The sequence below is a fragment of the Chelonoidis abingdonii genome, chromosome 1 (assembly GCF_003597395.2).
Source record: "Chelonoidis abingdonii isolate Lonesome George chromosome 1, CheloAbing_2.0, whole genome shotgun sequence".
In the NCBI taxonomy this organism is placed as follows: Eukaryota; Metazoa; Chordata; order Testudines; family Testudinidae; genus Chelonoidis; species Chelonoidis abingdonii.
In genome coordinates, this window is record NC_133769.1 from 153786967 (window position 1) to 153814519 (window position 27553).

Genomic DNA, 27553 nt, shown 5'->3' on the forward strand with positions numbered 1-27553 from the left:
TATGCCGAGCAAGCATCAAGTGATCCACCCAGGTGATCCACCCAGTCTCCCTGATCCAGAAGGTCTGCGACTCTCGTGACTTCTCCCAGGACCAACCTCTGGTGCACTGAGGGGGACTCCGCCACCTGCAAACGGAGTTGGGGGCTGTATAGCAGGGGCTCCGCAAGGAGATCTGCCCCCTCGGTGGCCGCCATGGACCTGGTCATTGAGAACAGTTTCCAGGTCTGGAGGAGGTCCTGGTAGAAGACCGGCAGCTGGGAGAGGTCTCATGGAAGAACTCTCAGATGGAGACAAAAGAGCTTCCAGTCATATCAGAGCCCTCGGAAGTGACGCAGAAAGGCGTGCGCCAGTATGCTCCACGCCGGACTACCTGCAACATAAAAGGAGCCTCTGCAGGGCCTGGAGATGGAAGACATGGACCAGAGTGCGCAGCACTTCAGACCCTGCCCTCCCTCCTCCAGGGGCAGGTGGAAAACCCCTCCAGAGGCCCAGTGCAATCCTGGTCAAAAGAACTCCAGAATTAATTTCCAGAGGTTGGCCAGGAAATCCGGGGCTGGGACCAGGGTGTTGAGCTGGGGCCAAAGCATGGACAGGACTAGCTGATTGAGTTAGTGTGCTACAAATATAGCATAACCTTTGTTCAACCAATTAATAAATAATAATACTTAGCTCTTATATAGCACTTTTAATCTGCATTTTAATGGCAGTTGGTCTGTCAGGGAGATTGCCCTTTCTTGGGGCTGTGAGGAAGATGGCCCTTATAAAGAAAACAATTCAAATCAACACATACATTTTCAACAACAGCTAAGAGAACAGAGCGAAACTCGTGCTAAATACACCTTGTACCTTCCTTAGAAATATTATCTGTTTAAAAGTGGCTATGTGGTTTTAATGCCTTACAAGGGCTTTTGGTTAAGATCTGGTGAAGAAGCGCTGTCATATCTGACATGTCCTCTATGGGGAACTATATCATATCCTTGCAGGGGGATGGATTTGATTGCCTAGGAAATGCTTCTATTTCAAATGACTATGATCCTATTTCTTTTCACTTTTTCAAGTTTGCTCCAGTGTTGTAAACCTCCATCTTTATCTTCCTAACAATAACATGTGTTTGTTCTTTACAATGTATTGAGTAACATTGTCATTCTGTAACAGGGCTAGAAGAAATTCTAATTCTTATACTGCTCTATGTCATAGTTGTACTAGTTACACTCCCTTTTCTCGTCAGCTCACAACAGATTCTATGCGCATGAGTCTCTAGATACTTACACGGAATTTATGCCAGTGTAAATCCGTTGATTTCAATGGAACTTCCCTTGTTTTACACTAGTGTAAGTGAGAGGAGAACCAGGCCCCTTCTCTGGGATACTGAGGAGGGAGGGAACTCTAGAAAAGGAATTTATACTTCAGACAGGATTTTTAAATGCACTTTCATTCTATTCATTGGTATAGGAAACATCACTTTGTAGACTATAAAAAAAAAAAAAAAAAGAATTGAGAGAGGCTCTTCCAAAGAGCCTCTAAAAGTAAGTCAGCTCATCATGCTTAGTCTTGCTGCTCTGATAACTGGAGAGGCTCAGAGGTTTGTTCTCATGAGGAAGGCTTTTGAACACTCGCAAGTGCAAGAACTCCTCATTGCCAACATGGACCTGAAAGGTAAGAAGAAAGTGACAGTAAGTTCCATGGAATAAAAACCTTCCAAGGACAGGACATTTTAGAGTGTGTGTGTTTTGGGTTGGGGGAAGGAAAGAGGGGGCCGAGGAGTGGCTGTCTTTTTGCTGGGCCACAGATTAGGAGTCATGAGCTCACTTCCTGGCTCTTTCACACATTCATTGTGTGGCCTTGGGGCAGGACACTTAGGCACAGAAAGGTTGTTTCCCATCTGTAAAACAAGGATAATCAGACTTGTTTACCTGACAGGGGTGGTGTAGATTTATTAATGCAGTGAGGTGCTCTAATCTAATCTGAGACCACAATCTGGGTCCCCCTTTCCAGGCCTCTTTGCTTGAGTGACCAGTCCTCCCACAGCCTTTCGTTCAGGTCTTCACCCTGAGGGATCCCTCTCTTCCAGCATTTCACTCCTCCAGGCCTACCGGCCTGTCAGACCTACCCCTCTCCACTCAAGGGAATCAACCCTCCTGCAAGAACCTTCAACTTCTGGGCCCAACTTCTCCTGACTGCGCCGGTTCTTCCCCTTTTCCTACAGGACACTGCCTGAGGCTTCTGCTTGCCAGGGGTCCCCAGGTTTGGTCTCCTCTCACCAACAGCCTTCCTCCAAGCTCCTCACCAGCAGCTCATAGTTACTGCTCTTCTTCTAAACTCAGCTCTCTGCCAAGCAACTCCTGGCAGCTCTCTCTTGCTGCTTCTTGTTTCTCTTTCTGTATGCGTGTGTCTCTCTCCCTGCTCCCATGGTCTGAAACAGTTCTCACCTGCCAATCTCAGGGTCCAAGTACCCTCTTTTAAGCCCAAATGGGGGGTTAGCTGATGAGCAATAGGTGTGCTGGACCCCATTCCCTCTTAAAGGGGGCAGTCCCTCTGTGACACCCATTCTAAGGGCCAAATCACAGGAACCTCTTTGTAATTAACTAATTGAACAAGAATCCAGTATAAGATACTATGCATATAAAATTCAAACCGAGAACCTATTCCCCACTGCTCTGTACCTTGATGAAGTAGTTTATTCCAGCAACCACCTGAGTTTTAAACTCCACAGCAGTGAAGACCTCAAATTTCTTCCCTTCTTTTTCTTCCACCTGAAGCTTCACCTTAAGAAAATTTAAAAAAAGGAGGGGGTTTTACTAGTTAATCAAGGCAGATGTAAAGTCTGGAGCCCATGAGCTCCACTGTTAGTGTCTCTAAGACGCAGTACAGGACATATTGTTGCAGTGTCTCTGGACGTGTTGCTCTTCATGTTTCTCAGAAACATAATGGCTAAAATGTGAGACATTCCATAAAGCAAGATGTAACAGATGCAACAATTTCTTGCAATATCCCTGAAAAAACTTTACTGAATGAAGTTCAAGTATCTTTGGGATCCAGTGCATTAAATACAAAGATTATGTATTATTGTGGGCTGAGACTGTATGTTCTCTCTCTAGGGGGGAGATGTGATATGAACCCTCGGAAGTGTTATGACCTTCAACTGACTGTATTTAATAATGTGCCAGACAAGAATGAACTTTCGGGACAAACAGTATCAAGTATTTTGCCTGGGGTATCTCCAGGGGGAGGCGAAAGCAAATTCTCCACCTTCAATTATGCCAAAAACCCAGATGTTTGAAGCTACACCCTGAGGAGAGGACCATTTTCCGCTGATCACCTGTATCCAGAGTCTCACGATCAAAGGCCCAAGCTGTATAAAGGAGAGACTGAACCATTCTGAGCCAAAGGGTGTTAAGAACTCATAATCACAAAACCCCCGTGTGCGGTTTGAAGGACTGACTGCTACCACAAAGAGCTGGTGGTAACCTGTAACTGCTGGCAATTGCAGCTGTTCATAGCCTGTGGAGAGAAAGCAAAGGCCAGACGCGGGCCTGTTTAGGCAGTCTGGCTTGCTGGAAATATCACAGTGTGGGCAAGAAACTCTGCAGCTTGGAAAAACCCTGGTCAGCAGGGAATGAGTCATGTGTGTCCACCAAGAGAAGTGACAGCTAAGGCGCAGGGAACCTAGAGTAGGTGCCCCTGGGGGAGCACCGAGGGGAAATACAAGTACAGATGCCCTGAGCTGTGACATAGAGGCACCAATTGGCCCCAGTGCCAGACAGGCAGTAAAACTGGGGAAGCAGCATGGTTCAGCACACACGGTATGAGGCTGGAAGTCAGGAAATTTGGCTTCTAAATCCAGCTAGCCACCTACCTTGCTATGTAACCCTTGCTATGTAATAACCCGTGGCAAGTTATTTCCTCTGTCTGTCTCAGTTTCCCTTTCTTTACTGTGGGAAAATGATACTGATCCACCTATGCAAAGTGCTTTGAAATCTACAGCTAAAAAACACTAGGTGTCACAAACACACAAAACCATTCCTCTTGGCAACAAGAGTCCTCTTCAGATCCATCTTCCTTTTCAAAATTAAAAACTGTTATTAACACCTGGAGGCACAGAAGGACTGAGACTCTGTAACACTCAGAGTCATGGCGCCTGCTGTACATCTGTGATTTTCACAGCATCTCACTGCAAACCACAAAGCCTGAGTTAGGCACCTAGGTTCCCTGTACAATGAATGGAGAGAGAGGGGCATCTTAGACTGCAAGCCACACAAAGAGAGCATGCTAAGCAGGGAGCTGCCTAAGCTAACCAAGGCTAGCCGATGCTGACAAAAGGGGTATGCCAACCTCCACTCCTCCAATGGAAATAAGTGCCTAAGTTCAGGCTGCAGGGAGGCGTCACTCGCTGTTTAGTGATTCCATCTGGTGTCAGGTGCCTAAATAGTTTCTTGTGGGAATGAGTTAGGTGCCTGCCTTGTCCACACAAAATGGGGAGGGGGGACATAGGAGGAGGAAGAGCCAGGCTTTTCAGCCCACTGTTCAGAGCACTCACCTGGGACGTGGGAGAACTAGATTCTTCCCTCCTTCACTTGAGGGGGAGAAGGGAGACTCCTGTTCAAATCCTCTCTCCCCTCAAGCCAAGAGAGGAATTGAACCTGGGTCTCCCACATCCTAGGTGATTGTGATAACCATTGAATTGTGGTCTTCTGATGTGGGGCTCCCTCAACTTGTGCTGCTGAAGCTCTTCTGCTGTGGATCAATGATGAAAGAATCAAGAGTAGGGGACTGGACTCAGGGCCGCCTACCTCACCAGTGGGTGCCCGAGCCACCTGGCTATAGAGTCACACACTCACTTGCCCAATGACTGTTCTATGGTGTACCAAGTACTTAGACAGCACCGCCATTTCCTTTTTCAGCCAGATTTTGAATGAGACTCTGTCTGGTAGATGGCCTCTGGGCACGCTTACCAGAGCACAGGCCCTGCACGTGACTTACACGGCTGACTGCCTGTCTGGCTCTGGCTCATGGATCACGCAGAGGCTTAGGATGGAGATAGGTATTTGGATGCCTGGAGAGAGGCAGCAATGCACATGCTCAGAGGCAGAAACTTAGGCACCTTGGATATTTTTACCCTGAAGACTTTGGCACTGGATGAATTTAGACACCTACAGGATCTGGTGGAAGTTTTGTGGATCGCAGTGGAGCCAAAACTGGGACTTGGAACCTAAATCTGGGCCTAAGTATTTAGTACTATGTAATCAAGCATTTAAAATAAATCTTTAAACTAAAACATCTATGTTTCACAAGGGGCATATTACAACAGAAGTATGTGCTTCATTCCATGGTGGAAATCTAGGGCGTAAGCAGAAGAGCAGTAATAGTTCTGGTATGCAAGAATCAACTTACCCACAAATGCCACACTTAGCTGAGAGTATAAAGACATCTGTCTCCTTTCAGATGTGCTGCGCATATGGCATGCATGGCTTTGTTTGTATGAGACATACAAGTATAATAGCTTTTAATTCTGAGGGAATTCTGCATCATGGCAGGTGCGCAGAATTCATGTCCCCTGCAGATTTCTTTGCTTCCCCGCAGAAGAATGAATTCTGACGGGGAAGCAATAGAAAAGGCACAAGAGCGGTCACACGCTGATCCCCAACAGCGCAGGCTAGTTTGTTTGGGCAGCCAGAGCAGTTGGTAGAAATGTAAATCACCGCCGGTGGAGAGTGGGCAGCGTGTGTGTGCGTGACACACACACACTGTCCCTCTTGCTCACTATTGCAGCACACTTTGCATGGAGGGGAAGGGCTTTGAGGTGTTCCTGAGGAGGCAAGCATGGGGCAAGCTCTGTTCCCCTCAGAGCAGAATGTAGCGGCCTGCCTGCTTAGTGAATTGTTCCCATTGTCTTAGTGAATTCCCCCAGGAGTATAAAACAGGTATAAAAGTTTTAAGGCTCCTTTATATTGCCAGAATGGCGTAAAGAACAGTCAGGTATCAGGGGGTAGCCGTGTTAGTCTGTATCCACAAAAACAACAAAGACTCCTTGTTGTCTTTGTAAAGAACAGTATGGCCTTATAAATGCCTATGGTGCTTTAGTGATTAAAACTGGTCTAAATTTTTGGACTGAAAAAAATTCCTATGAAAATGTGGTCCATAAACTGTTTCCTACTGACCTTTCTGGAGATGGTCAGTAGCCAGTATAAACTGTGAGTTTAATTCCCCAGCCCTCACTTGCTCTTCAGTTGCCAATGATGTAACACTGAGCATATGGCTGCATATATTTGTTGACTAATAACTAAAAATAAAGGTCAAACCTAGATACATTACCATTAGGCAAGAGGGTCTGGGGAATTCCTCCAATGCTCCCCACTCCCATTCTCCATCCATTGTATTGCACTTTAAATAAGTTATTGAAATAATTAAAATCAGAATAATTATATTGCATTATTTTGACAAATAAAATATGCAGACTATTACAGAATTTTAAAATATTATGTGCAGCATTTTTAATTTTTTGGTGCAGAATTCCCCCAGGAGTAAGTTTTTAAATCATAAAATAATTTGGTGCTGAAGTAATGTCTAAAAAAAATATTTTAAAACTGTCCTGTGGAATAAGGATCCCATTTCCTATGGGAATATAAATAAAGGCCAGTTAAGTGTGAGACTTTAGGAAGTCTGTTTAATGGATCTTTCACAGTAGGATACTTATGACTAGTAATAATAATAATAAATAAGAAGTGTTATAAAAGTAATAAGTGTTTTGCATTTCAAAAATTCTTTGACCATTGATTGAGGTTTCCAACCCTTTGTGAGTTAGGTATTCTTATTCCCATATTACAGAAAGGAAAACAGAAGTACAGAGAGAGGAAGTGACTTGTCCAGTATCATAGATAGAGGCAGTGATAGAACCGGAGAGAATTCACAAATTACCGTTTGTCTTTCTGTGCTCAGTTCATTGAAACACACAACCTACAGCCTAGGCTTTAGGTTGAAGAGAGGGATAATTTCAAACTTTACTTACAAGGACAAGGCAAGCTAATGATACTGACCAGTAATGCAGCCTTGTAGTCCCTGCCTCAACCCCAGCTCAGCACAGCTGATCTCACCTCCTTTGGGTACATGGCTATGTATCCTCCACCTCTCACAGTTTTCTGCTGTGCAGAAACACAAGTAGGGAGCATATACACAATCCAGCTCAGAAAAGGAAATTCCTGTTCCCTGTAAATATCCATTAAACAGGAGGAAAAAAACCATTTGCCATTGTATGCTGAGTCAGCACACCTGCTCCCACTCCCCAAGCACAGAGGGTTCCAACTGGCTGCTCCTCAGGCTACTCTGTGAAATTGTGGAGCGGAAATGTACCTAAAAGATTCCTGCATCCAAGACTCCCCCCACTCCCTGCAGGAGAATAAGACAGGACCAAGAATTTGCTCACTTCACAGTTGAGCTAAGCTCTAGACCACTCATACTAGCACGTACTCATACTAGGGCTCTGACCACTCTGTACACTGTGTGTCACAGGGGAAGAGCTACTGTCCCCACTTGCATCACCCCACACAAGATGTACTCTTATGAAACTCCAAAACTGAAGCGGTGAAGCTCCAACTCGCCTTTAGGCCTGATTCCCCCCATACAAAATGTAAATAACCCCCAAGCAATCTTGTATTTTACAATGGGTGAATACAACCCACAGAGGGCGCAGTCGGTCTTAGCTCAATTCCTTTTCCTACAGTGCTACAGGTAAGGATATTACTAAGAGCCTGACACTGGACTGAGTGTGCCCGTCACTGCCAAACTGCTGCTGTCGCTGCGAACAGTGGTCCGCGATGGGATGTTAGATGGGATGGGATCTGAGTTACTACAGAGAATTCTTTCCTAGGTGCTGGCTGGTGAGTCTTGCCCACATGCTCAGGGTTTAACTGATCACCATTTTTGGGGTCGGGAAGTAATTTTCCTCCAGGGCAGATTGGCAGAGACCCTGGAGCTTTTTCACCTTCCTCTGCAGCATGGGGCACGGGTCACTTGCTGGAGGATTCTCTGCAGCTTGAGGTCTTAAAACCACAATTTAAGGACTTTAATAACTCAGATATAGGTTAGGAGTTTGTTACAGGAGTGGGTGGGTGAGATTCTGTGGCCTGCATTGCGCAGGAGGTCAGACTAGAGGATCATAATGGCCCTTTCTGACCTTAAAGTCTATGAGTCTAACATTCTGTGTAAACACAACTGAAGTGCTAATGAGCTAATGTTGCATCACTAAACAGAAAGAAAAATCCAGTAATACCATGGCCTCCCCCTCAGTGATTCTAGACCCTGCTCTGAGTGTTAGAGGTTAAAAGCAAAACACTTGGCTCCACAGATGCAGATGACCCACAGTCATATGCAGCCTGGGGCTGACTATTACCACAGAAACACTGACTCACAAGAGCATGTGACTGACAGTCCCAGGAGGGAGGGCAGCTCACAGAGAGAAGTGGTTCTGTGGTCCAGAAGGAGGGAGGAGGCAGACCAGTTGAGAGTCTCTGGATAAAATTAAAAGGGTTAAAAAAACAGAGTTCATGTCAAGGTGCATGTGTGTGGGGGAGGATGCTACTATAGACCACCAAATCAGGAAGAGGAGATGGATGAGGCATTTCTAAAATACAATAAAAATATCCAAACCACAGCATCTGGTAGTAATGGGGGACTTTAACTACAGACATCTGTTGGTAAAGGAATACAGGAAAAATACAAAATCTCCAATAAGTTCTTTGTATGTATTCAGGACAAGTTTTTGTTTCAGAAAGTGGAGGTCCCTTCCAGTCCTATGATTTTAACAGGGGGGTATGTTTGTTTGAATGCTTTTCTGGGCAAGGTCAGCTAGTTTAACAGCAACTTCACATTTTAAAATAATGGATAAAAAGCTCTTTGCCCATTCTCCTGATTAGCTGAATTTTGGATTATCTGATCTGGCCCCAGTCCCAATTAGATCAGATAAACCAGGTTCTACTGTAATTTGTTCCAGATACAGGGCTGGCAGCGAGAACTTTTCCCCTGGAGCAAGGGGAGTCTAAATTCCAATCTGGTTTCTGGTCTGCCCTTGGGACCTTATACAGGTCCAGGGATCTCAGGGGGGCCACAACCTTCCCACTTTTTGAAAGTGGATAGGCCTGACCTATCCAACTTTTGCCAGGGCAGACCTTGCCCCCTTCCCCTCCTCTTTCCTCTGAGGCCCCACTTCCCAGCCAGGACAAGGTGGAACTTGGCTGGGGAGCTGGGGCAGTTGCACATGGATCCTACACCAGTCCCAGGCCTGTGTCCCCGCCTCCCAGGATCCCCACTGGGCCATGGAGGTGGAAGGTCTGTGACTCTGCATGGGCTCTCCACAGCTACCCCCACAGCTCTCGGGGTGGGGGAGGGGCCTCAGGGCCACTGCCCAGCCATGGTAAGACTGTGCAGGCAGCTGTGGGGAGTCTGGGGGCAGGAACACAGGGGGTTGTTTTCAGCTCGCCCTGGGTGGGCTCCCTGGCCCCGCTCTGGCTTTTGGCTTGGCCGGGGCCAGGGCCTTGGGGTGGGGGGAAGAGGAGGGAGGGGCCTCGGGAGGCCCACTTTTGGGAAGGCTCTGATGCCCTTGCCCATGCCTTATCGCAAAGCCAGAATTGAGCCTATAAGCATTTGAGAGTAATTTTTATAAACCCCTTTTGAGTTCATCTTTATTAAATTATGTATGACTTGTCATTTTTGAAGAATTTTTTGGGCACATTTCGAAGCCTCTCCTTTCCAGCGGAGGATTTCGTTGTGTGTTTCAACAAGACATAAAACGGTCTCTAACTGGACTTGTTTAAGCAAAACAAACAATGATCTCCCTCATTCAAAGTGTCCCTAAATGACAGCCCCTGCCAAGGCCGTCCTTACTGATATGTAAAGTACACAGCTGTGTAGGGCACCAGGAAGTTTGGGGCACTTGCGCCCTACACAGCTGCATGCTGCTATAGCCCCTGCTGTCTCTTCCCCATGGCCTCTGCCCCTGCTCTACCCCACCCCACTCCCCTGAGGACTGGAGCAGGGCCAGGCCTGCACTCACTGGTGGTAGGAAGTGCAGCGGCACGGTCCAGCCCCAGCCGCACCACCTCTGAGTGCTGGGGGTGGTTCCCCCCTCCCCCACAAAGCCAGCCCTGCCTTCCCTGCAGAGGCCTGGGCCCCCACCCTCACCCCACCAGGGGAAAGGAGAGGCTGTGTAGGGTCCCAGAATAGCTAGAGATAGCCCTGGCCCCTGCTCTTGATTTACAGACCCCACATTCCCATGCAGATGCGACCCTCCTGAGAAATCATCACTGTCATCACCACACTTTTTTACTCTCTGCGGCAGACAAGCATCTCCTGCCCTGAACAGCAACTCCGCTTGTCACTCAGTTTCCATTCTCTATACATGCTGTTTACAAAAAAAAAAAAGTTGCTTTTATTTTGTAGTGCATGGTCATCTTTCCCACTCTGTAGGGTGACCAGATGTCCCGTATTTAAGCCCTCATGCAGGCATGCCAACTTTTTTTTTTTTTTAAATGGGCAAATTGTCCCATATTTTCTCTCTCCCCCCCAATCAGTACTGCTGGGTTCTGCTGCTGGCTGGATCCCTGCTTGCCAGCCACCTGCCCACCAGCAGTGAGTGTGGGGAAGGAGCAGGTCCAGTGGTCGATGGTGGGTGTGCAAGGTGGCAGGGCAAAGATGCAGCGTGCAGGGCCAGGTCGCTCCTCCTGTTAGTCTGTCAGTGCAGTCCCAGCTGCATGACGGCTTTTAGCCAGCAGAGCCCTGGCCCCTCATCTTACTTCCGGCTGGCACTGGCTGCGCACCATGAGCTGCGATGGCTGGTGAGTGCGGGCAGGTGCCAAGTGACAGCCAGTTACATGTCACCTCTACTCCCACCTCTCAGCCCTTTACGTGCTCTCCCTCGCACTGTCTTTTTAACATGGGTTGTCAACTTGATGTCAATTTGAACGTTTGTACTGACTGACTGCCGCTGAACTCATTTGAAAACGAGTAATTTTACCGGATGTCTCATATTCAGCATAAGGAGGGGAAATATGGCCACCCCACCTCTCCGCCTCTTAAACAGGCGCTCTCAGGCCAAAGGCCTCCCTCTCCCCCGCCAATGTCCCTCCTCCCCAGGGGCTCCCTAATCTAGGGTTACCATAGTTGAATTTTCAAAAAAGAGGACATTCCATGGGGGAAGGAGGGGGTAGCCCCACCTCCTAGTCACTCCATCCCACTGCCTGCCTCCCACAGACCCCCCAAACCCATCTAACCCCCTTTGCTCCTTGTCCCCTGATTGCCCCCTCCCAGGTCTCCTGCCCCTAACCGCCCCCCGGGACTCTACCCCCTATCTAAGCCTCTCTTCTCCTTGTCCCCGACTGCCTCCTCCTGAGATTCCCTCCCCAACTGCCCCCACTAGGATCCCACTCCCTACCTGTCCCCTGACCTCAGTGACTTGAGTTGCATGTCCAGCCACAGCACTTGTCCTCAACAGTTTGGGAGTCACATTTTAAAATTACTGCTACACTCCCATAAACAAAAAACAGTCATTCTCCATCATTGTAATAAAAACCTTGATAAATATTCATAGAAAAGGGGATCTTTCAGTAAATAAAAGCATAATAGAAGTAACTTCAAAAAGTTCTCTGAAATCTTCATTAATAGAGAAAGCTCCAAGAAGATCTCCAAAAGCTAAACACTTTAAATGTTTTTATTTTCTTCTGGTTTCATATTCACCGTCCTGCCAGATCAAAGAACTTCAGTCTTGAAATATACATAGTGGACATTTTCAGACTTGCACTTAATTCTTCTCTGAATGCATGACTTGCAGTGAGTTTTTATGAGGAAGTTTTATAAGCCAGGTCTTGTATTCACCACAGTTCGTATCACTGTTGAATAATAGCTGACTGCCTCTCCAAATATAATACGTATGTAGGCAATGAGTCAGATTTAATAGTCTTTATTGGATTCTGAATTTATTGCAAAATTGAACTAAATACTTTGACGAAGCAGTTTTTAGAAACACTAGTATGAATTGAAGCTAGCAGTTACATTAATTTCATCTCTGTTCTGCAGATCTGACGAAAAGCTTGGCAAGAATTTAGACAGTAGCCATGGCAAATGTTACAGAACACCACTGTGGGTAAGGGATTACATAGCTACTGCCAGCGGTTGTAAACAAAAGAAATGATGTTTAACAGTTAGCCAGTGAGAAACCATAATATTTCCATTATTATACAAACAGGTCTTAAAGTCTTGGCCTTTCTTCCTGATGTGTTAAAAGCAATTACATTGGGTAATAAAGTTCAAAGACAAGTTTTGTTTTTCCTATTCACAAAGTGTAAAGGACAGAGCCTCTTTAGAATGCTGAGTGTTTAGGGCCATCCAGAGGATTCAGGGGGCCTGGGGCAAAGCAATTTCAGGGGCCCTTTCCATAAAAAAAAAATTTACAATACTATACTCTCATGGGGACCCCTGCGGGGCTCAAGGCAAATTGCCCCACTTGCTGCCCCTGCCCCTCCACCTCGGGCAGCCCTGGGAAAAATAAACATTTAAAACCTTCCGCATCTTGGCACAAACCCTGTTTTGAGAAAACTTCTTTTCAAGTCACCTTTACAAAGTATCACTGGTTCTCAGCATCAGCTAGTGCTAAAAGGCACTAAAGCTCATTAAAAGGGTTGGACAAATATTTTCCATCAAAACATTTTTGGATCGAAAACTAGGGGTTTTTAAAAAACAGAAAAGAATCACAGACAATGTCTGCTTTCCTTCAAAATTTGTTGTGGTTTTTCTTTTTTTCAATTGAAAAACTGAAATTAGTCTGCCAAAACCTGAACATGGTTTGAGGTTTCAGAAGTGTGTGGCCAAATATTTGCTGCTTGCTGTGTTTGTTTAAAGAAACAACCAAAAAAATTCTGCTTAAAAAAAATCCAGAACTTTTGAACCACCTCAGTTTGTGACCAAATGCCTGAGTAATCCAGTCAGAGATTTTTCCAGGTGATGGCTTCCTTGACTCACCTCTCTCCACGACTTTGGGTTCATTTAGCTGAGAACATAAGAATGGCCATACTGGGTCAGACCAAAGGTCCATCCAGCCCAGCATCCTGTCTATCAACAGTGGCCAATGCCAAGTGCCCCAGAGAGAGTGAACCTAACAGGTAATGATCAAGTGATCTCTCTCCTGCCATCCATCTCCATCCTCTGACAAACAGAGGCTAGGGACACCAATCCTTACCTATCCTGGCTAATAGCCATTATTGGACTTAACCTCCATGAATGTATCTGTTTCCTAGAGACTGGCTCCACAGCATCCCTCACAAACTAGAGACGGTTACTGTGGGTTTGTCTTTAGTATAGCTTATGTACATATTCCACAAACTGAGCATTTGAGCTTGTTCCAGAATCTGAGAGGAGCCTATGTTGTGAAAACTGAAATGCTCAAAATAGCACATGTATGGGTAGGGTGCTAAAATTAAATTAACCCAGGGGTTTTCAAACCGGGGGCTGGGACCCCTCAGGGGGTCATGAGGTTATTACTGGAGGTCACAAGCTGTCAGCCTCCACCTCAAACCCCGCTTTGCCTCCAGCATTTATAATAGTGTTACATATATAGTGAAACCCCGCTATAACGCCGACCTTTGGGATCCAAAAAATTACACTGCGCTAAATGCGGGGTCGCAGTATAGCGGGGTTTCAAACCAGTCAGGTTTTAAGTGATCCCCAAAGCGGTGCATTGAGGTGCCCCTGGTGCCTAGTGCCCAGCAGGGGAGAGGAGCTGCGGCTCCCTGCCTGCCGGGGACAGAGAACTCCGGGGCTGCGGGCGCCGGTGCTCTCTGTCCCCGGCAGGCAGGGAGCCATGGCTCCTCTTGAAGCGGGAGAGAAGCTACGGCCCCGCACCTGCCGGGGACAGAGAGCACTGGCACCCACAGCCCTGGAGTTCTCTGTCCCCGGCAGGCAGGGAGCCGCGGCTTCTCTTGAAGCGAGAGAGAAACCGCAGCCCTGTGCCTGTAGGCGACAGAGTTCACCGGCGCCCGCAAGCCTGGAGTTCTCTGTCCCTGGCAGGTGCGGGGCTGCAGCTTCTCTCCCCTGCCATGGTGTTGGGAACCATTGGTACAGTACCTACCTGTATTATACTGTACCTTAAAAGAGGAGCCAACCTGTCATCGCGTTATATCCGATTTCGCGCTGTGGCGGCGTTTGACTGTATTAAAAAAGTGTTTTTAATTTATATGGGGGGAGTCAGACTCAGAGGTTTGCTATGTGAAAGGGGTCACCAGGACAAAAGTTTGAGAATCACTGAATTAACCCCTCTGGAGCCTTGAGGAATGCAGGGGAGGTGGGTCTCCCTTGATAGGGCTGGGAAGGAGGAAGGTGGTGTAGGATATTGCTCTTCTCATGTGAGCCCACCCACACAGAAAAGATAACAGCTTGGCTCTTTGTATTAAATAGCTATCTGCAAGCCTCAAACTGCTGAATGAGCTTTAGGGTAGGCTAGAGAAGGCTGTGCCTCCGTAAACAGCCTGGCCCTGCCACTATCCAATCCCCATCCACTTCCTGCCTCCTGACTCCCCGCTTAGAATCCCTGACCCATCCTGCTTCTTGTCTGCTCACTGCCCCCCCAACCATAGGACCCCATCCCCCACCAACCCCCCCGTTCCCTGACTGCTCTGACCCCTATTCCCCCCTCACTGAGTCCTGACAGACCCCTGGAAAACTCATAATCCAACCACCGACCCCTTGCAGAACTTCTGCCCCTTCCCTGCCCCCAGGACTCCTTGCCCCTTATCCAACCTCCCAGACCCCAGCCAGGCTACTTACCCACACCTCCCCCCACTCCCAGAGCCTCAGCACAATGCATCCAGGAGCGGCCCTGGAGAGCGCTGCAGCGGCCTGACTCCCGCAGGACCTGAGCTCACAGCCCCGCCCCTTACCACACAGCTCCAAGTAGGGGGGGAGCTCAGGCCCAGCCCGAGCCACTTCACTTTAGCTCTGTTCAGGGCCGCTCCGGGACGCGGCGCGCTGAGGCACCGGGGGATTGGGGAAGGCAGAGTCACAGCATTCTCGTGGGCGGCCCTGTGGGTGATCTAGTCTTCCTATTATCTCTCCAGCTATTTTTCTAAGTAAAATAAGTTACATATTTAACGCTGTCTGAAACAGAGACAGATTAACATGAATAGATAATACAGGCTTTAAAAACAGAACTATAAACTGGGGGAACTAAAGCAAAAATAGAAAGGAAATGGAGAGAAGTTTGCTAAGGGAACAGCAACTATTATTTAGGACAGACAGGCTGGAAGCTCTCTGCCCCCCGGGATCCCGAGCCCCTTCTCCCACTCTCCGCCCCCTTCCCCTGCAGCTCAGAGCGGCGTGTCTGGCTCTGCGCCCCACGGGGCATCCCGCCCCAGCGCTGCCGGAGATCTGAGGCTGCAGGGGGGCCGGGGAGGGGCTTTGGCTGCCGAGAAGGCCCCGGTCAGCGGCTCAGTCCGGCCCGGCCGCTTTTCGGTCTTTAACCAGCCGCCTCGGGGGGATCCCGGACATTCCCCCCCCCCGGGGGGTTGTAGACCGGGAACCCCGCCACGCGCCCTCACCTCGTCGGCAACCTGCTGCGCCTCCGGGGTGGCCGGCTGGGCGCCCGTCAGCCCCCCGCACCTAAGCATCGCGGCGCAGCTCGGAGCCTGCAACAAGCGAAAGCGAAGCGACCTAGCAGTGAACAAGATTCCGTCACGTGATCCCGGCTCGGATTGGTCGAGTTGCGGCAGAGCGAGAATGACGGGGAACCAGCTGCTCTGCCGCTCCCCGCCCTGCGCCGGCGCGTGGGAGAGACTGGGCGGGGCCCGGAGCCGCGCGGGGGCGGAGAGTTGGCCCAGCCCCGGAAGCCTGCACTGCGCTGTGGGTGAGGCTGCGTACCCCCCCCCCGGGATCGCTCGCGCTTGGTTCGGTCCCTGCCCGGGGCGGGAGCGCTCGGAGAGCCCCGCCCGGGGCAGATGAAGTCCGCGCGAGGCGCAGGGCGCAGCCGTGTGACCCGCGCAGCAAAATCCTTCAGCGCATGTGTGAGAGGGTTTGAAAAGAGCCTTTAGCGTCAGCCCCTGGTTGCTGCTGCCTAGGGCTGAATGGGGCAGGGCCGGGCCAGTCTGGGGCAATAGAAGTGTCTCCAGGCAGTAGCAGGGGAGGGGCGTGGCCAGGATTTCTCTGCCATGATCACAGCCCTGAAGTGGGTCAGTGCAGGAGAAAAACAGCTGGTCCTTTGGCTTTAACCCTGCGTTCAGGGCAGGTGCAAGGCTATTTTGTGCCCTAGATGAAACGTCTACCTTGTGCCCCTCCCCCCATCGTTTATTAAAAACTTTCAAAAATGAAAACTGCATAACGTGACATTGTTCATTAGAATTAATACACATTCAGCTTGAACATTTATTAATTTAATTATTTAGTCTACATATCTAATGAAAATTAATAACCTGACAGTGCTGACATTGTTACTGTTTTCACTTTTCACAACATAGCATGGATATCTTAAAATAAATCACATACATTATACACAATACACTATCACAGAGTAACGTTATAATTTAGAATTTATTTTTCCACAGGGAAGGGAAGCAGACTGAGTTGAGTCAGTGGGGTATCGGGTTTGGTGGGGAAGGGAAGCAGACTGGGTTTGGTCAGTGGCGGGTTGGGTTTGGCTAGGGAGTCCAAGGGGAGCAGACTGGGTTTGGTCACTGGGAGGATCAGGTTTGGCTGGGGAGAGGAAAGGAAGCAGATCGGATTCAGTCAGTGATGGCTTGAGTTTGGCCGGGAGGAGAAGGAAGCAGACTGGGTTCAGGTCAGTGGGGGATTGGGTTTGCCTGGGGAGTGGAAGGGAAGCAGACCAGGCTGAGTCAGTGGGGTATCAGGTTAGGTGGGGAAGGGAAGCAGACCAGGTTTGGTCACTGGGAGGATTGGGTTTGGCTGGGGCGTGCAAGGGGAGCAGACCGGGTTGGGTGTGGAGAGGGGGAAGCAGACAGGGTAGGATTCAAAGAGTTGCAAGGTGAAATGGGCACTATCCTCTCCAGTCCCTGGCATGCAGCAGCAGCGGACCAAGTGCACTTGCAACAGGGCAATGGGAGCATGTGGCCTGCTTTGCCTTCATGAGGCCATCCTGCTCTCGCTCCAGTAGAGGGGCCTAGGGGGCAGGCAGGACTGTGAAGGCAGAGAATGCGCGGCCCTCATGCCAAAGCAGGGTCGGGAGGGTAGAAAGCTGGGGTGCAGGGAGGTGGGTTAAAGCGGCTTAGCCGCCCCTCCATGCAAGAGAGCCCACAGAGCTGCCAGCCGTGGCCTCCCTCCCTTCTCTCCCTGCGGAGTAGATCATCTGCCCTGGAAAACCTGCAACCCGCTCTCCAAGGAGCATGCCATGTGCAAGCCACCCTGCTTGCACCACACCGACAGCCCAGCTCAGCCCCCGTCTTACACATGCCGTTGCAAGATGCTCCACTCTCCTTCTGGCTGCTGCTGTGCAATCTACAAGACAGAGGAGCTAGTACTGTAATAATGTGCCTACCAACACAGCAATCTGTACAATTATCGATTCACAGTCAAAGGACTTTGCTGGCTTTCTAAATGGCAGGAGTTGGAGAGTACTTCATTGGGAGTGTGGTTCTTATCACACACATCCTTCCTATAGTCTGCGATCTAGTCAAAGGACTTTCCTAACCACTGGCTTTCTAAATGGCAGGAGTCGAAGAGCAATTCATTGGGAGCGTGGTTCTTATCTACATCCTCCCTACAGTCTGCGATCTGCAGCCTGCGTCTTGATTGCTGTCTGGTCCTATTTTTAGGCACTGCTTTTCGGCGCCCCACAAATCTCGGCACCCTAGGCGGTCGCCTAGTTTGCCTAGTGCTTGCACCGGCCCTGCCTACATTTAACTTACTCATTGTATATACAAATGTGTATGCAGGTGGGGCGCATACTTTAAGATCTCTTTCCATTCTACTAACCTTGTGCTGCAGGAGAAGGGGAGACCAGCTACTTGTGCTGGAGTCTCTGTATTGTTGCCAACTTCTGGAAAAAATTTGCAAGGGACAATTGGCAAAATATGCTGGGTTTCTGGAGTCACTGGAAGTTTTGTGTACATTATGAAGAGGTTTAAGACTCACAAACTTTATAAACATTATTTAATGGCTGCAAGTCCTCTGAGGTGTTATGTCCATTTTACAGATGGGGAAACTGAGGCTCAATTAGATTATGGTTGACATTTTCAAACTTGGGTGTATAAAATTATACACCCATCCATCAAAGTTGATCTGATTTTCAGATGTGCTGAGCACTTTATCAGGATTTAAATGTCTAAATTTAGGGACCCAGGTTTGAAGATTCTGGCTAGTAGATGCTCACCCCTATCATGTGACAAATATACCCTATTAATCTTTGTCACCTGGGCCAGGTTATTGGAGCCATGCAATATAAAGAGCAGTCTCTTACTCAACAAACCACCTGAGAGCAAACCCTTCACACACACACACAGTTTTAACATTTACAATTAAATGCAATTGTCAAATTACAACCTGTTTTCTTTAAATTTAGTTTACGAATTTTTAAGGTGACAACTACATGGTGAGATTGAAAGGGCATTTTTGATCTAGAGAATCACAAGGAGATAGACTCCCATCAAATTTCTAAAGCAGGGTAATTATTTTAATATTCTGTAACACAAAGAACAGTTTTTTTCACATGTGGAAGAAAATTTCTGGCAATTTTCTCCTTGGCAAATTTCAGCCCTTGCCAATTTCACTAGCCAAAGTTACAGGGAAGCTAACTACAGTGCTTAGAATGGGAAGCTGGCAGCAGAATTATCTATGGAGACACTGTGGTCTCTCTGTCATGGCCGGCTCCAGGCACCAGCAAAACAAGCAGGTGCTTAGGGTGGCATTCTGGTGCCGGCCATCATAGGTTCCGACTCCGGGGCATAGGGAAAAAGTGCCCCTGCCGCCCCAACTCGCAGCCTCAGCTCGCCTCCGCCGGCTCCCCTGAGCGCCCAGCCGCCACTTCTCTTCTTTCCCCTCTGTCCCAGGCTTACTGTGCGTGAAACAGCTGTTTTGCGCAGCAAGTCTGGGAGGGAGGAGAAGCCGAGTGGGGCGCTTGGGGAGGCGGCAGTGGTGGAGCGGAGGTGAGCTGGAGTGGGGAACAGTTCCTCTATCCCTCATTACTTCCTGCGCCCACCACCCAGCTCACCTCCGCTTTGCCTGCTCCCCTGAACCCGCCGCTGCTCCGCTTCTCTGCCCTCCCTTGCCTGAGAGGAAGTGGGGAGAAGCGGAGCAGTGCACATCGGGGGGAGCAGGTGGAGCGCAGGTAAGCTAGGGTGGGAGGTCCTGGGGGGCCCCAGGAAGCAATGGAGAGGGAAATGCTGCATGCCCGGGGACGAGGCGGGGCTGGGGATTTGGGGAAGGGGTGGAGTTGGTGAGGGACCGAGGGGCACGAAAAACAAGACGGGGAGTGGCCAACATTTTTTTTTGCTTGGGGCAGCAAAAATCCTAGAACCGGCCCTGCTCTCTGTAATGAATGTTCATAAAACTGAAAGAGACTATAGAGCAGGTTTGTTTGTGTGCTATGTTTTTGCTTGATTGAAGTTTATAGAGTGGTCTGTTTTGGTGGCCATGTGATGAGTTAGACTAGGCTGAGAGTGTACTGTCTAGCTTGCTGTCCTTTGATCCCTAATCCCTTCAGGATCCTTGACAAGGGGGAGGGACTAACTCAGGGAATACAGGAGTTTTAAAAAAGTGACCAGAACAGCAAAAAACAGGAGTTCTGAAGGTGAGTTTAGAGAGGGAGCATAAGAGGCAGATATACCTAACAAACATTGATTGAATTTAGGTCGATAACCTTCCAAATATAGACCCCCACCCCTCACCACAGGAGTAAAAAGAATGCAAGCAGACATTCAGCAGCAGAGTGGGGGCTATCCATTTTATTGCAGTGAATTCAGCATGTATTCTTGAGAGCAGAGTGACTGAACTGGAGGAGCTAAGAGAGACACATAAAGGAGATTTTCAGAGAGACAGTAGAGCAGTCCTACCCCTAGTCTGACAGTCTCTGTGCTGTTAAGGAGGATGAAAGTTTCCAGGAAGAACATTAAACTGGAGTGGAGGGAAATGATCCCATAGTTGGGACCCTCCTTCCAGATGATGTCATGGTATCATCTTGCTCTGAGAATATCCCTCTGAGGGAGAGAACCCCTGTTATTAGGAAGAGGCAGGTAATAGCAGTGGGAGATTGTATTATTAGAAATCTAGATAGTTGGGTTTGTGATGACCAGGAGAACTGTGTGGTCAATTGCCTGGCAGGTGCAAAGGTTACCGATCTTGTGAGATATTTAGATAGACTTATTTGCAGTGCTGGGGACAAGCAAGTGCTCATGGTATATGTAGGTACTAATAACATGGGGAAGGATAGGAGAAATGTCCTGGAGGCCAAATTTAGGCTGCTAAGTAAGAGATTAAAGTATGGGACCTCCATGCTTCCAGTTCCACCCCCGAGGCCAGTTAGACAGGCAAAACTGCAGGGTCTCAATGCGTGGATGAGACGATGATGTTGGAAGGAGGGATTTAGGTTTATTAGGGACTGGGAACCCTCTGGGAAAGGAGGAGCCTGTATAGAAAGAATGGGCTCCACCTAAACCAAAACACAACCAGACTGCTGGCATGTAAAATTAACAAGATCATAGAGGAGTTTTTAAACTCGGGGGCTCGGGGAAAGCCGACAGGAGTGAAGGAACACATGATTTGGACAGAGACCAAATAGGTGTGTATTTATTAAAGCTGATACGCTGTATTCTAGCAAAGAGCAGGGGATAGAAGTTGATCAAGTACATGTAGGAACTGAAGAGAAACCGGTCAAGTGAAAAAGTTCTATTCAAATATATCATATGAAGGCAAACAACTAAATATTGACAAATGTTGTAAATGCTTGTACACAAAAGCTAGAAGTCTAAATACCAAGATGGGTGAACTTGAGTGAGAGTTATTAAATGAGGATGTTGATATAATAGGCAAAACAAACTTGGCGGAACAATGATAATCAATGAGACATAGTAATACTAGGGTACAAAATATATAGGAGTGACAGAGAAGGTTGAGCTGGTGGAAGAGGGGCACTATAGCTGAAAGAAAGCATAGAGTCAACTATAATAAAAATCTTAAATGAATCAAACTGTCCTAGACAATCTGTAGGGATAGAAATTCCATGCTCAAATCATAACTGTATACCAGAAGAAATATACTACTGACCAGCTGTCTGTGATGGTGATTGTGAAATTCTCAGGGAGATTAGAGAGGCTATAAAAACCCAGTAATAATTAGGAATTTCAGGTATCTCCCTATTGACTGGGTACAAGTCACCTCAGAATGGGATGCAGAGATAAAGTTTCTAGACACCATTATGACTACTTCTTGGAGCAGCAAGTCTTGGAATCCACAAGGGAAGATTTCTTGATTTAGTCCTAAGTGGAGCTCAGGATCTGGTCCAAGAGGTGAATAAAGCTGAACAGCTCGGTAACAGAGATCATAATTTAATTAGATGTAACATTTTTGGGGGGGATGGGGGGGAAATACCAAAGGAATCCATCACAGTAGCATTTAACTTAAAAAAAGGGAACTACACAAAAATGAAGAAGTTAGTTAAATGGAAATTAAAAGGAACAGTCATAAAAGCTTCATGGAAACTATTTGAAAACACTACAATAGAGGCTCAAACTAAATGTATACCCCAAATAAAAAAAATCAGTAATGAGTACCAAAAAAATGCCACCATGGCTAAACAGCAGAGTAAAAGAGATGGTTAGAGGCAAAAAGGCATCCTTTAAAAATTGGAAGTCAAATCTTACTGAGGAAAATAGAAAGGAGCATAACCTCCGGCAAGTCAAAGTGCAAAAGCATAATTAGGCAGGCCAAAAAATAATTTGAAAAGCAACTAGCAAAAGACACAAAAACTAACAGCAATTTTTTTTAGAGTATAGCAGAAGCAGGAAACCTGCCAAACAATCAGTGAGGTCACTGGATGATCATGGTGCTAAAGGAGCGCTCAAAGAAGACAAGACCATTGCAGAGAAGCTAAATGAATTTTTTGCAGCGAATCACTGCAGAGGATGTGAGGGAGCTTCCCATCCCTGAGCCATTCTTGTTAGGTGATAAATCTGAGGAACTGTCCTAGATTGAGGTGTCAATAAGAGGAGGTTTTGGAACAAATTGATCAATTGAACAGCAGTAAGTCAGCAGGACTAGATGGTACACCTCTACCCTGCTATAATGCAACCCAATATAACACGGGTTCGCGTATAGTGCGGTAGCAGTGGGGCTCTCGTGGCGCTTTAAAGGGTCTGGGACTCTAGCTGCTGCGGAGAGCCCCAGGCCATTTAAATCACTACTGGAGCCCTGCTGCCACTACCCCAGGGTTGTGGCAGCGGGGTTCCACCGGTGATTTAAAGGGCCTGGGGATCCCCGCAGCAGCTGGAGCCCAGAGCTCTTTAAATCATCTCTGGAGCTCTGCCACCCCTACCCCAATATAACGGGGTTTGAGCTATAACGCGGTAGGGGTTTTTGGCTCCCCACAACCACGTTATACTGGGGTAGAGGTGTATTCACTAATTCTGAAGGAACTCAAATATGAAACTGCAGAACTACAAACTGGTATGTAACCTACAACTTAAATCAGCCTCTGTACCAGATGGCTAGAGGATAGCTAATGAAATGCTATTTTTTTAAAAAAGTCTCCAAAAGTGATCCTGGCAATTGCAGACCAGTAAACCTAGCTTTAGAACCAGGCAAATAGGTTAAAACTATAGTAATGAACAGAATTATCAGACATGTAGATGAGCATTATATGTTGAGGAAGAGTCAATGTGGCTTTTGTAAAGGGAAATCGTGCCTTAACACACTATTAGAAATCTTTGAGTCTATCAACAAGCATGTCAATAAGGGAGATCCAGTGGATATAGTGCACATGGACTTTTAGAAAACCTTTGACAGCGCCCCACACCAAAGGCTCTTAGGGAGAGTAGGGAATCATGACACAAGAGGGAAGGTCCTTTCATGGATCAGTAACTGGTTAAAAGATAGGAAACAAAAGGATAGAAATAAATAGGCACTTTTCACTGTACTGAACCTGTGCTGTTCAACATATTCATAAATGATCTAGGAAAGGGTGATAAACATTGAGGTGACAATGTTTACACATGATACAGAATTACTCTGGATAGTTAAATCCAAAGCTGACTGGGAAGAGTTACAAAGAGATCTCAAAAAGCTGGGTGACTGGGCAGCACAATGGTAGATGAAATTCAATGTTAATAAATGCAAAGTAATATACATTGGAAAAAATAATCCTAACTATACATATAAACTGATGAGATCTAAATTAGCTGTTACCACTCAAGAAAGAGATCTTGGGGTCATTGTGAACAACTTGAAAACATCTGCTCAGTCTGCAATAACAATCAAAAAAGATAACAGAATATTAGGACCCATCAGGGAAGGGCTAGCTAAAACAGAAAATATCATAATGCCATGGCATAAATCCATGGTACACTCACACTTTGAATACTGCATGCAGTTTTGGTTGCACCATCTCAAAAAAGATGTATTAGAATTGGAGAAGGTACAGAGAAGGACAATAAAAATATTAGGGGTATATAACAGCTTCCATACAAGGAGAGATTAAAAAGGCTGGGATTGTTTGGTTTAGAAAAGAGACGATGAGGGGAGATATGATGGAGGTCTATAATATCAAGAAAAGTATAGAGAAAACGATTAGGGAAGTGTTATTTACCCCTTCACATAACACAGGAACCAGGAGTCCCCAATGAAATTAATAGGCAGCAGGTTTAAAACAAACATAAGAAAGTACTTCTTCACACAATGCACAGTGAACCGTGGAACTCATTGCCAGGGGATGTTGTGAAGGCTAAAAGTATAACTGGGTTAAAAAAGGTACATTCCTGGAGGACAGATCCCTCAGTAGCTATTAGCCAAAATAGTCAGGGACTCCACCTCGTGCCCTGGGTGTCCCTAAACCTCTGATGGCCATAATCTGGGAGTGGAGGCTGGGGGTAGATTACTAAATAATTTTTTACTCATTCCCTCTGAAGCATCTGACACTGTCCACTGTCAGAAGACAGTATGCTGGGCTGGATGGTCATTAGTCTGAGCCAGTATTGTTCTGATCCTTTACAGGGCCTCCACCCACACTTAAAATGTCTCCTCATTCCCCATTCTGAATTTCCTAATTCCTATGCACTTTAAATAAATCATGTCAGTTCCCTTACTTAATTTTGTAATAACACTAACCTTTACACCAGGATTTATGAACCAATTGGCCCATCCACTTATTGGGGAGGTGGTGGAGGGGAGATAGTAACTCTACTCTGGAGAGACTCCTACTTGAAATGTAGAATGTGGGGAAGAGTCTCACTTGTGGCACCATCCATCTCCTTCCCAAGAACCCATAGATACCATGCTGGGGCTCTGTGCAGAAGGGGCTTCGCGGGGTCAGGATAGAGGGGACAGTGGATCAGACTAGTTCCTTTCCTTGGAACCATTCCCAGCACACCAGCCAGATTTCTGTGGAATTCCAATATGAAGTTAACATTCTCTCTGGGTCTCTTTCACTGTAGTAACAGTAGTGTCTCCATAGGTTGACCCTACGAATAGCAGCAGGGCTGTAGCAGCAGTTAATAGGCAACAGGTTTAAAACAAACAAAAGGAAGTGTTTCTTCACACAACGCTCAGTCAACCAGTGGAACTCTTTGCCAGAGGATGTTGTGAAGGCCAAGACTATAAGAGAGTTCAAAAAAGAACTAGATAAATTCATGGAGGATAGTTCCATCAATGGCTATTAGCCCGGATGGGCAGGGATGGTATCCCCAACCTCTGTTTGCCAGAGGCTTGGAATGAGTGACAGGGAATGGGTCACTTGAGGTTTACCTGTTCTGTTCATTCCCTATGGGGCACCTGGCATTAGCCACTGTTGGAAGAGAGGATACTTGGCTAGATGGACCTTTGGTCTGACCCAGTATGGCCGTTCTTACGTTCTTATGCTGTCAGGGAGCCATCTAGAGGGGCAGTCATTCATGTGGACAGCTCTGGCCACCATGGTGGAACTTTTGCTTGTATGTTTGGCAGAAGGACACTGCTGGGTGTCCAAGTTGTTTTAAGTTTTAGTACTCTGTGTGTGCTGCAAGGTGTTTTTAGACACAGGTCTAATCAAAGCTTCCTCCCCTCTTGGGGTTGTCAGGTGGAGAGTTCATGGTCTTGGCTGGTGAAAGACGACTTGAATGGCAATCCCCTTTATGACATTTGTCCTTTTCCTTAGGACTTCTATTGCACCAAAACTGCACCTATTGTACACGTCAAACTAGATCAGGGTTGCTAGTGAAGGTGCACAAGGACAGAACCCAGCTTGACTCTCAGACCACAGGATGAATATGTAGTGGTGACAATTAGAATCACCCCTTCACCCATTTCTTTACCTGCAAACTGAATACATTTGATCTGGAGTCACTGGTGACCCAAAAAATATGGGGCCTCATGATAGCAAAGTCACTTTTCATAGTAGAACTGCACTTTATGTAGATATAAACTATTTTAAACCCCCCCAAACTTGGAAATAAACATGAACATTATCCATTGAAAAATAAATCCACTCTAGGACTGGCCCACAACATTTTGGCACCGGAGGTGGGGAGCTCAAATGATGCTCCCATGTCCCCTCGCTTGGGCCAAAACTTTGGAAGGACTCAATTCTGCCTTCTTCCTGTTCCACTCCTCTCATGGTACTGCTCTGCTACCTACCCCAGTAAAGGAGAACTAACAACTTGAAATGTCTTGTTCAAAATTTTTAAGTAACACTAACCTTTCAAACACCTGAACAGCAAATTTAACTTTTCTTCTCTGCATAGTAAACACTGGCATTTTTATCTGTTTGAATAATCAAAGCGGTGCTTTCTGTGTCTTCTTGGTTGCAAAGATTTGAACTGCTTCCTGAAGGTCCACAGTCTGGGCCAGCTCATGCTCTACTGAGATAGTTGCAAGGCCGACCAGCCTCTCCTGTGTCATTGTGGAGCATAGATGTGTTTTTTATTAACTTCAGCTTGGAGAAGCTGCATTCTCCACTGGCAACTGTTACAGGAAGTGTTAGAAGTATGTGCAGAGCATCAAAAGCATTTGGAAAGAGGGTGGTCATCTTATTTGTGCACATATATTCCAGAACAGCCTTTGGAGTCGATCCTGGTGAAATGTATCTTGAAAGGGCTTTGAGTTCGTCACCTAATCACTCGCATCAATATAGCGCATGTCATCATTTGTCAACACTGTCTCTAGTGCCCTGCATTGCTGGTGTAGGTCTTCTTCAGGTATAGTGAGGAGTTTTGGAATATGATACAACATCCCAAATATACTGTTGTGTTCCTTGAGCTGCATGAAACGTTCTTCTACTGACTGTATTGCACAATCTAGCACCTGGTTAAAGAATTCAACTTTGAATTGTTGTTTGGGGGTCTCTTATGGGATTATCTTGTGCCTTGTAATCAAAATGTCTTCTTCAGTGACTCTTGCATTTTTGAATGGGTGGGAAAATAGCTTCAGTGTGAAGTTCCTCTGTCAACATCTGTGCACTCTTCAGAATGTTTTGAAATCCTCATCTCACCAGTAAGACTGTAGGTATGACTTTGCTTTGTCCAGTTGTTCCATTGCTCCAGATATATCAAAGTCAACACCTTACAACATTTATTTCAAACAGTACGTGCCACAACTGAAATTTGAAGTTATGTATGTTTCTGGTGATTCCATTTCCCTCTGCCACTGTTCTCCTACAAACAGTTCCTGTCATAGCATTATCCTCCATAATGGCAACTACGGCATCATCTATCTTCCCAATTTGGTGTTTGATAGGCTTTATCGCCTCCAGTCAACTTTCCCATCTTGTGGCACTCATTGGTTTCAGTGTCAGAGAGGATGTTCCCAGATGTTGCTTCAAAATTTGCCATCGATGAGTTGATGCAGAGAAAACTACATAGATACTTTGAATCACATTAAAAAATTCAGCAGCCTCACTAGAAGCTGATGCTGCATCACTGACCACCAAGTTCAATGAATGAGAACTGCATGGGAAAAAATATGCCTGAAGGTTTAACTCTCAGATCCGTGTCTGCACTCCTCTGTTCTTTTCTCTCATGTTGGCACCATTATTGTAGCCCTGACCTCTCATGTCAGCTATCGCAATTCCCATATCTTCCAGCTTTTTAAGAAGCACATTTGTCATATCAGCTCCTGTAGTATCATCAATGTCAACAAATTCTAGAAAATGATCTCTTGACAGTCACCACTGCAGGGACATTTTCACTGGGTTCTGTTGTTGTTACAAAACGCACCATTAAAGTCATTTGTTCCGTATGGCTGATGTCAGGTGTGCAGTCCAGAATAACAGAGTAATATCTTGCTGACTGCCACAATCTTCTGCTTCACTTTTGTTGCCAGTAACTCTATGATCTCATTTTGAATTGTTTTTCCAAGGTAGTGGTGTGTGTGCATTTCTTGGCTGGTGACT

General features: G+C 46.8%; 2 protein-coding genes across 2 annotated transcripts in view; one reads left to right on the forward strand and one right to left on the reverse strand.

Annotated features, from left to right (window-relative positions):
• Positions 1–27553, forward strand: part of KPNA1 (karyopherin subunit alpha 1) — a 484825-nt gene that overhangs the window by 446263 nt on the left and 11009 nt on the right. The gene's annotated exons all lie outside the window — the stretch shown is intronic.
• Positions 671–15722, reverse strand: LOC116816273 (cystatin-B). The gene is made up of 3 exons (XM_032765357.2): positions 15576–15722; positions 2664–2765; positions 671–1649 (listed from the first exon to the last, which is right to left on the reverse strand). The coding sequence occupies exons 1-3, from the start codon at positions 15642–15644 to the stop codon at positions 1521–1523; spliced, it is 300 nt and encodes a 99-aa protein (XP_032621248.1). The 5' UTR covers positions 15645–15722; the 3' UTR covers positions 671–1520.